Here is an 11,918-nt window from a genome sequence, read left to right on the forward strand (position 1 = left end):
TGACGGATTTTACCCCCACAATAGTCATTTCTTATCTTATAATCATAAACGCATGCCATTAGGTATCAGTCATATGCAATCTCAAAATATTTAAAGTTTCAAACAACATTAAGCAATTTTACATGTTGAACTAATTGGAGTCCTACTCAACTTATTAGCTTTACATGCCCTTTTTTTTGTTGCAAATTAATAAACAAATCCTACATAATGTCAAACAATATTGTGCTCCTAGTTCTTTGCTAGTCATATGTCACTTCCTAAAATGGGTTGGATGCAAAATTAAGAACATCATTATTTGCTAATATCATAAAGCCACAGTCTACTAATATCATACAAACTTTGATAGCTAATCAAGAAATATAGTGTTTACAACCTAGTATCCTTAAAAATTTTAAAACAAGCACCTTTTTATTTTTCTATCATATATATTTTTTAAATTAAGTTTTGCTATTAGTTTATTACTAATAGCATATATGTTATATATTATAGCACCAATGGTCCCCCAATAAGGTATCCAACAAGTGATAGGAGCATTACCATCAGCTATTCTATAAAAAATGTCATTTTGACACACCAAAAGCCAACTTTATTATTTTACCACATCATTTTACAATATCTCATTCATTACATGCTTTATTCTTCAATTCTCTACATTAAAATAATATTTACAACACATTAAAATAATATATTAACTCCTCCACATCATCATTAACAACAACAACAACAACATCGGCCACCAACAACCACTGTCACAACAACACCAATAGCCATCACCAACACAAACCCACATCCACCAACACCACCTTATAAATAAAAATAAATAAATAAAAAAACCCACAACCAGAGAGAGGCAGAGTGAAAGGTGAACAGAGAGGAGAGGGAAGAAAGATCGATGGCGGCCTCGGGGTGAGATCGGCCATGATTGGAAAGGGTGAGACCATAAGTGAGATCAACGAGATCGAGCTCAACTGAGTGAGATCGATGACGACTACAACCACCACAATTCATCACCACTGTCATCTATAACCAAAACCCAAAATCAACCAACTAACCCACTACCACTGCCCACCATAACCAAAACCCAAAATCAACCCAACCACCAAAATCAACCCACAACTGCCGCCACCCACCAACATCAGTCCATCACAACCCATGAAAATCAACCCACAACCACTCGCTGTCAAATCCACCATCAAATCACAACAAAACCAAAATAAATAAATAAATAAAAGAAAAAAGAAAAAAGAAAAAGAAACCACTACCATAGAGATCAGCTTGGGTTTCACTGGAGAGGAGGCAGTGATGTGGAGTAGAGGGAGAGAAAGCAGAGAAATGGTTGAACAAGAAAATGAGAGAGAGAGAGAGAGAGAGAGAGAGTAGAAATTCGTCAGACAAGGAAATGAGGAGATAGAGGGAAGAAAGAAAAAGGTAAGAAAAAAAGAAAGTGGGCCCATCATGAATAAAAAAATAATATAAATTATAAGATTTGTGAACAGTGCGTTCTCAAATTTGAGATTGCATTGTAGCATGTTGCAAAAAAATTTAAGATATGAAACACCTCATGATGCTTATATTTTGGGGTTTGGTGTGCCAAATGCAAAAAATTTGGCATATGGCATACCTTCTACAAATACTAAGAGCATTAGCATTGGAAAATGCTAATGCTACTCTATTTTACCATTCTAAAAACTCACTTTATCATTATACCATCTTATTTTACAATACCTCCACATCTCAAACTTCTATTTTTCTCTTTTACTCATTAAAATAATATATTTACAAAATAAAATAATATATATCAAAATTATATATTCTCTCCCATCTCTCTCCTCTCTCTCATTTTCAGCTCTCTTCCCTCTGTTTCTCAAAAAAAAAAAAAAACTCTCTTCCCTCTGTAACTTCCGCCGGAGCCTTCATTTCCGGCGAGGTGGTGAAATAGTCCAACAATAACCATCAACTCAAACACCCAAAACTTCATAGATCAACCAAAAACGCATCAATCAACAAAACCCACAAACAAAAAATCCTAAATTTCACAACTCGGCTTCAATAAAACCCAAAACTTCATGGGTCGTGGATCGTGGCTCGTACTCGCACTGCTCCGGTTGTGGATCGTGGGTCGTGGATCGCAAATTCGTGATATGGGTTGCGGGTGGCTGTGCTCTGTAGTCGTGGATCGTTGGCTGTGCTGAGTTGCGAATTCGTGATATGGGTTGCGGGTGCTCATGGATCGTTGGCTGTGCTGGGTTGTGAATTCGTGATATGGGTTGTGGGTTGCGGGTGGGGTGCTCGTGGATCGTTGGCTGTGCTGGGTTGCGAATTCGTGATATGGGTTGCGGGTTGCAGGTGCTCGTGGATCGTTGGTTGTGCTGGGTTGCGAATTCGTGATATGGGTTGCGGGTGGTCGTGGATCGTTGGCTATGCTCTGTGGTGCTGGGTTGCGGGTGGCTGTTTCGATTTTTGGGTTGGCGTGATATGGTGCTAGGTGGCTGTTTCACCGTGGTGTTGGTTTTTGGTTCAGCGATGGAGAGACAAAGATGAGAGACAGAGACGAGAGATGAGAGTCAGAGGAGAGAGAGTTAGATAAAATATTATTATTTTTTTACAATACTTGCTACAGTGCAATACTATGTTTAGAATTGCGCTGTAGCAGTATTGCAAAAAAATTTGCAATACTGCTGTTTAGCATTCTCCAATGCAGATGATTTTGGAGCTTAAAATTCCAAATTTCTCTTAGATTTGGCATTAGTATTCTCCAATGCTAATGCTTAGATCTGCCAACCCAATTGGATCTTTTACAAAGACATTTGTACGGTGTGCTTGCTTCACCGTGAAAAAGAAAGACAGGATAGCAGTGTGTTGAGCTTGAGTTTGGTGACTCAAAAAAAAAAAAAAAAAAAAAAAGAGTCAACCCTGCTATTTTGACCCAAAAAAGAGAGGAGAAATTTGTAAATAGGCCTTTCTGGGATGGGCAAGGCTTTGGGCCTTCCGCCGACATAGGATAGGACCTGGCCTAGTCCAGTCCAGCTCACAACATAAAAAGCAAAGAGGGGGAGAGACTGAGCCACGTAGAGAGAGAGAGAGAGAGAGAGAGAGAGAGAGAGAGAGAATGTATGCGGTAAAACATTTATTTTATTTTATTTTGAACTTAATAAATTATATTATCTTCTTTTTTAAAATTTTATTTTCATCCGTTATCAATATTTTCTTTTTGCCAATCTCTTAAGCTTAAATTTTGCTATTTTCAAACTCTAAATATTCATTTGTTATACTATAAAAATTATAATAATCGATCATAGAGTAATCCAATGATCATGCATTACAAACAACTTTTAGAATTTTAAGACACTTCTAGTTTAATGATATATTTACTATTCTCTTTTATGAGAAGAATTAGGATTTGAATTCCCCTCTCCATTGAGAATATGAATTCGTAAAATTATTAATTAAAATAAAAAATGATGTGGGTCAAATTTCAAAAAAAATTACTAAGGTAATTTTTAAAATATTGATTATAAAAGGTTAATAATACTTGAATGGCCTTCCTTATTATGAAGTTACACCTAAGGGGGTGTTTGATTCACTGTGGCGTATCATTGATGTGATACATATTACAATGATATGACATTAAGATTTTTCGTTTATTTTATTTTTCTAACATTACCATAATTTAAAATTACAAAATATATCACATCAACTTAATCTCATCACATTCCTAAACAATCTAATATTGTATTCTTATATTAAATTACATTAATATAAGATTATGGTGTAATGTAACATCACGGCGAACTAAACATCTCCTTAATGGTCTATTACTATTAGAAGGTTATTTTTACTGTACAAAACTACAAATACGATGCCTATTTAGCAAGAAAGAAAGAATTTTTCAAAGAATCCCAGGTTCAAACCAAGGAGTTGTTAAGGTCCGTTTGGGTAGTGCAGTTGCATCCGCGTTTTGCAAGTTTTGGGTGTTTTTTTTTTTAAGTATAGCGCGTTATGCACTGTTCATTGGCCATGAATAGTGATTTTAGGCCAATAAACAATGCTGAACAGTAATAAATAGTAAAAAAAATTTTTAATTGTTTTCAGTTTTCAACAAAATAAACTGTATCCAAACACACACTTAATCTACAAAACTTGATTAAAGAGGTGAAAGAACTTTAAAATTGAAAAACAGCTTTGAAAATAATTTGTTTCCCCTTTCAATTTTAATAAAAATAAAGAACTAATCAAATAGTTGAAATTTAACGGGCATTTTACCAAAACATGAGGCAAGTACATAGGCGAAAGGAACAAACTCCTTGAAAATGAGATGAGATTGGAAATGCAACATTAAATTGCATGTAATTGTCATAATAAATGGATGAAAACAAGTTAAACCTCATAAATCAATGGGGTGGTTGGAATTTGAAATCAATCAGAGGAGCACGTGGGAGTAGTCTATGAAGGAGTATTAGGGTTGGTTGGAATACTTTTCTTCAATTTTCGTGTTGCCCGGATTTGGCATGATATTTGGCGTGGAAATCATTCTCTAAAAAAGTTGACAAAAATCTCTCAGTTCATATGGGTAGTTGATTAGATTAGGTAGCCAGGTAGGGTGAAGATAGAAAACGGAATTTTGTTAAGGTTTTCATGTTTAGGAAATGGAGTTAGTGATTTTTCTTTTAGATCTTCTCTACTCTAAAAAAGTTGACAAAAATCTCTCGGTTCATTAAGTAATGGATAGTTGATTAAATAAGGTAGGATGAAGATAGAAAATGGAATTTTGTTAAGGTTTTCACGTTTAGGAAATGGAGTTAATGATTTTTCTTTTAGATCTCTACTCAATTATTCTCATAGAGTTGGTAGCCGATAGAATGTGATTGAGAGCGAAGGAGAGTGGTAGTTTTGATGTTCGTTCTTATTACTTATAAAAAAAAAAAATATTCATTTTTATTATGAAGTTATTCAAGGTCTCATAATTTATTCTTAGTTTAAATAGCGATTGGAAAAATACCATAACTTGTGATAATTTTATCAAGCAAGGTTTCTCTTTAGTTGAGTAGTGTTCCAAAAACAGAATATTTTGTTTTATTTTATTTAAAAAAAAAAAGACAAGTTAGGTCGGGTACCCGATCTGGAAAGTTTAGGCATGCAAGGAAACCCGCACCTGATACCCAAATTCCCTACCGGGTTGGGTAAACCCGCATAAATTGGGTACCCGAAACCTAAAACATTTAAAAAAAAAAAAATCTGTGCTTGGGCCCAAGTTGGGCTGGATGGTCCGGCCCATGCTCATGCAGAGCCAAGTTAAACTTCCTCTACCTTCTTCGCAGAATCGGAAACTGGAAACTGGAAACAGCTCTCTCTCTCTATTTCTCTCTCTGTGGGTTCAGAATGGGACGAAATGAAACGGTGCCGTTTTTGGTGTTGCTACTGTCACTATCTCTGCCATGGATCTCTCTTGCTTACAGACCCGGAGACCTCGTTCCCATGAGTAAAATGGGTCAATACCACTCTGTTCGTACTCTTAAATCCTCTCTCTCTCTATCTATGCATATAATATTGAATTTCAGAATTAATTTATCGATTTTTTAAACTTTCAACAATTTCAGTCGAGAACCGTGTGGCACGATATGATTGGTCGACACTGTCCCATCTACGCTGTGAATCGGGAGGTAACCCTTCGAATTCAAGCACTTTTAATTTTGTTCTGACCATAAATTCGCGTTTTCAAATCTCGGTTTTCGCGTTTTCACAGGTTTTGATTCCGATACCGAAACCGGTGGGTTACACTGGAGCTGATCCGTACAAAATGCGAGTGATTTTTTTTTTTCACCGTGAATTTAGAAAATTTTATATGAATTAAGTTAGTGATAAATAATTTATTATTATTTTTGGTTATTGTATGTAGTTCATTTCAAGTTGGAAGAGAAAAGTTTCTGATTCCGTGGCTTCTTGTTGTAAATCGTAAGAGTTCCGAGGTTCCGATGATCGAAGTGCATTTGGTGAGGATTTGTTTTTGAATTACAAGGATTAGTGATTGTAACTGTCTTAACTGATTTTTAGAATTTTCTGATTTGTGTAGAGGTACTCGGGGAGCGATTTGCATGGTGTCACTGCTAAAGTTGTGGATATGCCTCACCATTGTATGTGTTTTCGTGTAAAAGTAGTTATCGATAATGCTTGCTATTAAACAAAAAAGATTGAATCTCATGTTGCACATAGAAGTATACTTTTCGTGTTTATTGTTTATTCACTCCAATTCATTTCCGATAGAATGATAAGTGATTTCTATGGGGGATCCAAATATGTGTGTTTTATTTAGTTTTTGCTCTAAATTTTGCAATGTGTATCTGACTTTCTTAGCTTTTATAACATATTTTGCCTTTCGAAAATAAAGGAAGTGTTGTTGCTGTTGAAATGTGTTGAAATTCACATGATGTTTCTGTTGGTTTCGTTATAGAGTTTAGTGGCTGATTCAAGCTTTGTAAGTATATTTTGGCATCGTGTATGTGAATATTGCTTTGCCATTCTGCTACACTTTCATGGTGCCTAAATTAAGTCAAAAGTCTTTTTTCTTTTTTTTGGGCTAGACCGTGAAAGGGAGCAGTCTTTGGCTTCTCTTTGCCATTATTTTATATATTTTTCTTCTTTAAATTTCAAAGTTCTTTTTTTTTTTTTTTTAATAATTTTTTTTAATAAGTAACAACATTTTTATTGAAAACAAGAACAGACCCAAGTACACAGGGAATGTACTATGGGTGAAATAAAATTTTAAAGTACTTTTACATCTCTTATTTGTTACCGGTACTTGTCTTTAACCTAATGATTTCCCTTGGGATTGTGTCCTGTATTATCCCAGCTATTTCATCAAGTCTTCAAGATGTTTGTGCTGTACTTTTTTTTTTTGATTGGTGATGAACATATTTTGAATATATTCATTCAGGATATTTCTCCATGAAACTTTGGCTGGTGCTATATCTTTTTTCACTTGTGCATTGAATAATTTTTTTTTCCCTCTTGTTTTATGCTATAATATATAAGAGAGCATAGCTTAAACTTATGAAAGTTATGTTGTGTTTAGAATCAGTGGGAGATATGCTTGGTAGGGGGTAGAAGAAACGTTACTGACAAGATTGATTTTAGATATTAATTGTATAGTGTGGTGTCATTGCTAATCATCTCCAACCCACCCACCCCCCCCCCCCCTGGCACGGGGTCAATTCAAGTGTACCTAGTCAATTTTAAGAGTTCATTTTGCTCATTAACTTAATGCCATAATCTTTGTCTTTAACAGATGTTGAAATCCATCCAGACATTAAAAAGCAGTTCTGGGATCCTCAACAATGGCCAAAGCATGTGCTTGTCAGATACACATGGTTAGTATACTGGGATTTACATGTTTTGACCGTTATATTTTTAGTTACTGGGTTTGTGTTGTTGCTGTTATTTTTTTTTGGGTGGTTAGCATTATCTATGTTTTCCCCAAAGTTCCTGATTTTGATGAGAATTCTATGTTGATGTGCTCTGAAGAAATGCAATTTGCCTGTACCTTTGTATTTATGAGTTTTTGGCTTTGCTTGCCTTCTCTGGATTTTAAGTTGAAAGTTTGGATAAGATGTCCCATATATTGCACATTGGCTCTTGTGTTTACAGGACATTTCCAATGTGTTGGTGAGAATTCTATGTTGATGTGCTCTGAAGAAATGCAATTTGCCTGTACCTTTGTATTTATGAGTTTTTGGCTTTGCTTGCATTCTCTGGATTTTAAGTTGAAAGTTTGGATAAGATGTCCCATAAATTGCACATTGGCTCTTGTGTTTACAGGACATTTCCAATGTGTTGGTATAGGTCATGAACCCCACCAATTGTGAGACAACCTGGCTGAGCTATTCAGGGCAGATTCCTTTGTTTAATCAGAATTTTTTTTGGGGGGTGGGGGTGGGGAGTTGGTTCCAGTGAGTTACACATATTAGCATGAATATATTTTTTAATATACTCTTGGAAATATGGAAGGCTGCTGTAATCTTGGATTGATCTGCATTTTATATAATTTTTTAAATTTATAATTCGATAGTTTCAACTATGGGGGAGGGGGGATTTGAATCCTAGTTCTCTTCTTAAAGAAGAGCAAGCAATGCCACTGAGCTATGACGCTCCTGAGACAAATACAATATCTCTTGAGGCTTGATGGAATTTTAGTTTCTTCTCTTTAAAACAAATGGCATATACAGTGCTTACTCATGCTGTCTTATCAAGCATACGATGAACATATTGCATGATCAGCTTTTTGTTTCCTGCAAATTATATCAAACCTCTCTTTAGTCTCTCTATTGTGATGGATGACAGGGAGGAGAATTCAGAGATAGACGTGACTTCTGGATTTTATGTTCTGTTTGGATCAGGTAAAAATTTTAGTTATGAATCTTATGATTGTTGAAATTGGTCTTTTTTATTCATCATAGATCCCCCTCAGTTAAAGGATCAACAAGAGGCTGTGGGATGAGCTATATATATATATATATATAATGTAAATATTTCCTATGAAGCAATGGTATTTGGTGCTTCATTTTCCCTCTTTCTTCTTTCCTTTTTTATTTGGTGAACTGCTGCTTTTTCACCATTACAAATATGATGCTTGATAGCATTAGTCACATTTTCCCTTACTGACACTTTTCCAAGCCTAAGAGCAGTCGGATGGAATATTAGCCACCCAAATAGGATGTTTCCTGAGATATCTAAAATGAACCCATTGGGTCCAAATGGACCCATTATTATTAATTACTCTCCGGAAAAGCTTTAACATGGCAGTCCTATTCCAGCCCTCAATAGTTCTTAAACCCAATCCACCTGCATCCTTCAGTTCAGTCTACATTGGACTAGCTGATTGTAAAGCATGGCCTCTCCATGATCCTTGTTGTGAACCAATAATGGAGGGAATGACTCCTAAAATGAAATGCCAGACTATATGATTCATTACTTGAGGGAGTCAACTCAATTAAATGTTCCCTTGACTCTCAACTAGTGCAATCTTCATGAGTTTGTGAACTAGTTAGTAATTTTTTATGCTTTATTATCATAATTGCTACTAAATATCTTCATGCAATTTTCAGGGCTTTTGATGTCATTTATCCTCTCAATCTACATCTTGCAATCATCACGGGAAAAATTAGCAAGGTACTCTTCTTGTGTCTATCATATGAAGCTTAAGCCACTCTACTATCAACTGTGAAAAGGACTTAAAATTAGCTGCTAGCCTACAAAGATGTTGTGGTAGAATAGTAGGATCATTATTATTTATTGGCTAAAATATTGTTTTCGTTCCTAAACTATGACCAAACATTTGGTGCCTCATGATGTTGAAATAGATCTTTAAACAATGTTTTAGCCTGATTGTTTTTTTCCTCTTTCCTTAATTACACCTAAGAAAGGGAATTTCTATTCTTTCCAGGTTTGTAAGGGAGGCTGTTGCTGAAAGCAGCATGCCTGAAGGAGGAGTGGCAAAAGTTGAGTAGTAATGTGAACCCTAAAAGGTCTCAATATACCATCCATTTGTGCAAATTTATCATCTCAAAGAAAGCATATGATCTCTTGGGGAAGGCATCTACCAGCAAACACAAGTCTCATGCAACTATTTCTTGTAGCTAGAGGATCATTATTACTTGATGTCTAAATATTTATATGAATGGTCGTTTGTGAAATTCAAATACTAAAGGGTCTCTTGGGAATAGTTACAATTTAGTCATTGGGAGTTAGTTTTTCTAAAACTAAAATTAGACTTGGCCTAAATGAGTGTATACAAATGTGTTAATCTTTCACATAATTACCTTAACAGCATCTACCCACACAACAGGGGTTAATAGTTGGCAGCAATTCCCATTTTCCTTTGACTAAGGGATAAGATTTAACAATAATCATATTTTTGTTTTTGTTTTTTTCCTTCAGGTTGCCTGATTTAACAATAATTTAAAACAAATTTAATAATGTAACTAGCTGATGAAGATATCATTCTTGTATGTAATAATGTAATATAGTGCCATTTTACATGTACCATAATCTAAGCACAAATTTACACACGTGAGCTATTGTTGTGTATGGGCGGTTGTATTCAATATTTTTTGGTAAAATTTTGATGTAGCGTTCTCACATTAGAGGGTATATTCATGGTTTTAAAACATGGATCGGTCTAAGAACTAGAAAAGTTCCGGTTTAAGATGGTTGACTGGTTTTTGTTTTATTTATTTATTTTTATGTTTTATACCAATTATTCGTTTTTTACCGGACCATAGATTAGGGTCCGATCAGGTTCAGATTTTAAAACCATAGTTTTACACCGAGAATAAATTGAATTTAAAATCATTTATACAAAGTCCTAAAATAGTTTCTAAAAATACAAAAACAAAGTATTAAAATCTTAAATAAATGAGTTTAAGTTTTATAAAGATTTGGTGTAAAATCTTATTTTTACACCTTCTATAACATAATCCACATGTTGTTTCAAACAAAACAATAGGGTGTGTCACACACAATTAAAATCTATACAATAAGTTCTCTCTCTCATATTTTTACAAATTAAAGAAGATTGGAAATGTTTGGGTTGATATTTTGTTACACCATAAAGTAAAAAAGAAACAATAAACTTTTTTTTTAGAGAGAGTTTTAATCTATGGTGTCCGCTCCTGATGATAGCTTTTTACCATTAGACCAAAACACCAATCAGTTTTTGGTGTAGGCGGGGATTGAACCCCAGATCTCTTATACAACCATCAGAGACTTTACCAGTTGAGCTAATGCCTCCAAAATCTTCCCAGACTTGATTGAGTAAAGGTAAAACCATGAATGAAAGATGACATTTTAGCATCTCTTTGGTAATTTAGGCCCTAGAATCACACCATAAAGGAAATGAAGAAACAAGAACCCAGTGCCTCCCAAAATCCTTCCGGGCTTGAGTGGAAAAAAGTAAAATGGAACAACCTTTTTACAAACCAGCCATTTTTTTTGAACCAATAGAGAAAAAAAATAAAAAACAAAAATTCATCCAAAGTTTTTCTCACTTTCGTTGAGTTCTTCACTCGATGTCGTTTGAGGAGATAGTTGATGGTGGTCGGAGGACATGGTGGTCGTGATAGTTGATGGAGGGTTTTTAAACCAACTTCACCCCAAATTTACACACGTGAGCTGTTATTGTGTGTGGCAAATCATATTGTTTTGTTTGAAATAATCTGACGATTATGTTATTGGGGTGTAAACATAACATCCGAGCATTCATATCAGTTTGTGGATGATAAAAAAAAAGGATATAGAATTTACACAGTGTTATCTAAAAATGACTCTCATAAGTCTGTGTATAATTGTGTAAATATATAAGTTTGCTACAGTAACCATATAAATTTACACCGACACCATTCATTTTGCATTAAGTTGTTTATCTTTTCTTTACGTATCTCGAGAATGGATATCAATTCATACGTTTATTATGTAATGCAATATTCTGCAAAGCCAGTGAGGATGAGGGAGAAGAGAGGGAAATGTTATCTGCAAAGCAAGTAAGGATGAGGGAGAAGATAGAATTTTCTCCAAATTAACTTGAACTCGTGTGGGAATACAAAATTTGGTTTTTTTTTTTTTTTTTTTATTTTAATAAAAATCTGATGTGGCATAATTTTATCTATATATATATATAAAATCGAAGCCTTTGAAGTTCCCACAATTTTCCACGTCAGCACAATATTAAAAAAAAAAAAACTTTTTAAGACTAAAAAAAAACCGGCATTATCAAAAAGGAAAAAAAAAACACCCAAAAATTTCAGCTCTTAAAAAACAAAGCTCAAAGCGTAAAAAGAGGCTAAAACCAAAAATTTCGTTTATTATTATTTTGTTTCTATCCAATAGATAATGGCAAAAACCAAATTAACATAGTATTGAAAGGTCAG

At 34.5% G+C, this 11,918-nt stretch overlaps 1 protein-coding gene across 1 annotated transcript; it reads left to right on the forward strand.

Annotated features, from left to right (window-relative positions):
* The first annotated feature begins 5,310 nt into the window (after positions 1 to 5,310).
* Positions 5,311 to 9,726, forward strand: LOC126692535 (uncharacterized). Its single transcript, XM_050388162.1, has 9 exons — positions 5,311 to 5,502; positions 5,598 to 5,660; positions 5,744 to 5,799; positions 5,897 to 5,990; positions 6,071 to 6,131; positions 7,283 to 7,364; positions 8,335 to 8,390; positions 9,099 to 9,162; positions 9,437 to 9,726. Exons 1-9 carry the CDS (start codon positions 5,380 to 5,382, stop codon positions 9,498 to 9,500), a joined length of 663 nt encoding a protein of 220 aa, XP_050244119.1. The 5' UTR covers positions 5,311 to 5,379; the 3' UTR covers positions 9,501 to 9,726.
* The last annotated feature ends 2,192 nt before the right edge of the window (positions 9,727 to 11,918 follow it).

Source organism: Quercus robur, chromosome 7 (assembly GCF_932294415.1).
Source record: "Quercus robur chromosome 7, dhQueRobu3.1, whole genome shotgun sequence".
Taxonomy (NCBI): Eukaryota; Viridiplantae; Streptophyta; class Magnoliopsida; order Fagales; family Fagaceae; genus Quercus; species Quercus robur.

Bases quoted from the DNA above. Each gene is read 5' to 3' on its own strand.
- LOC126692535 (XM_050388162.1), top strand. From the start codon at position 5,380: ATGGGACGAAATGAAACGGTGCCGTTTTTGGTGTTGCTACTGTCACTA. The intron at 5,991-6,070 runs GTGAGGATTTGT...TGATTTGTGTAG, and splicing joins CGATGATCGAAGTGCATTTG to AGGTACTCGGGGAGCGATTT. The intron at 7,365-8,334 runs GTTAGTATACTG...GATGGATGACAG, and splicing joins GTGCTTGTCAGATACACATG to GGAGGAGAATTCAGAGATAG.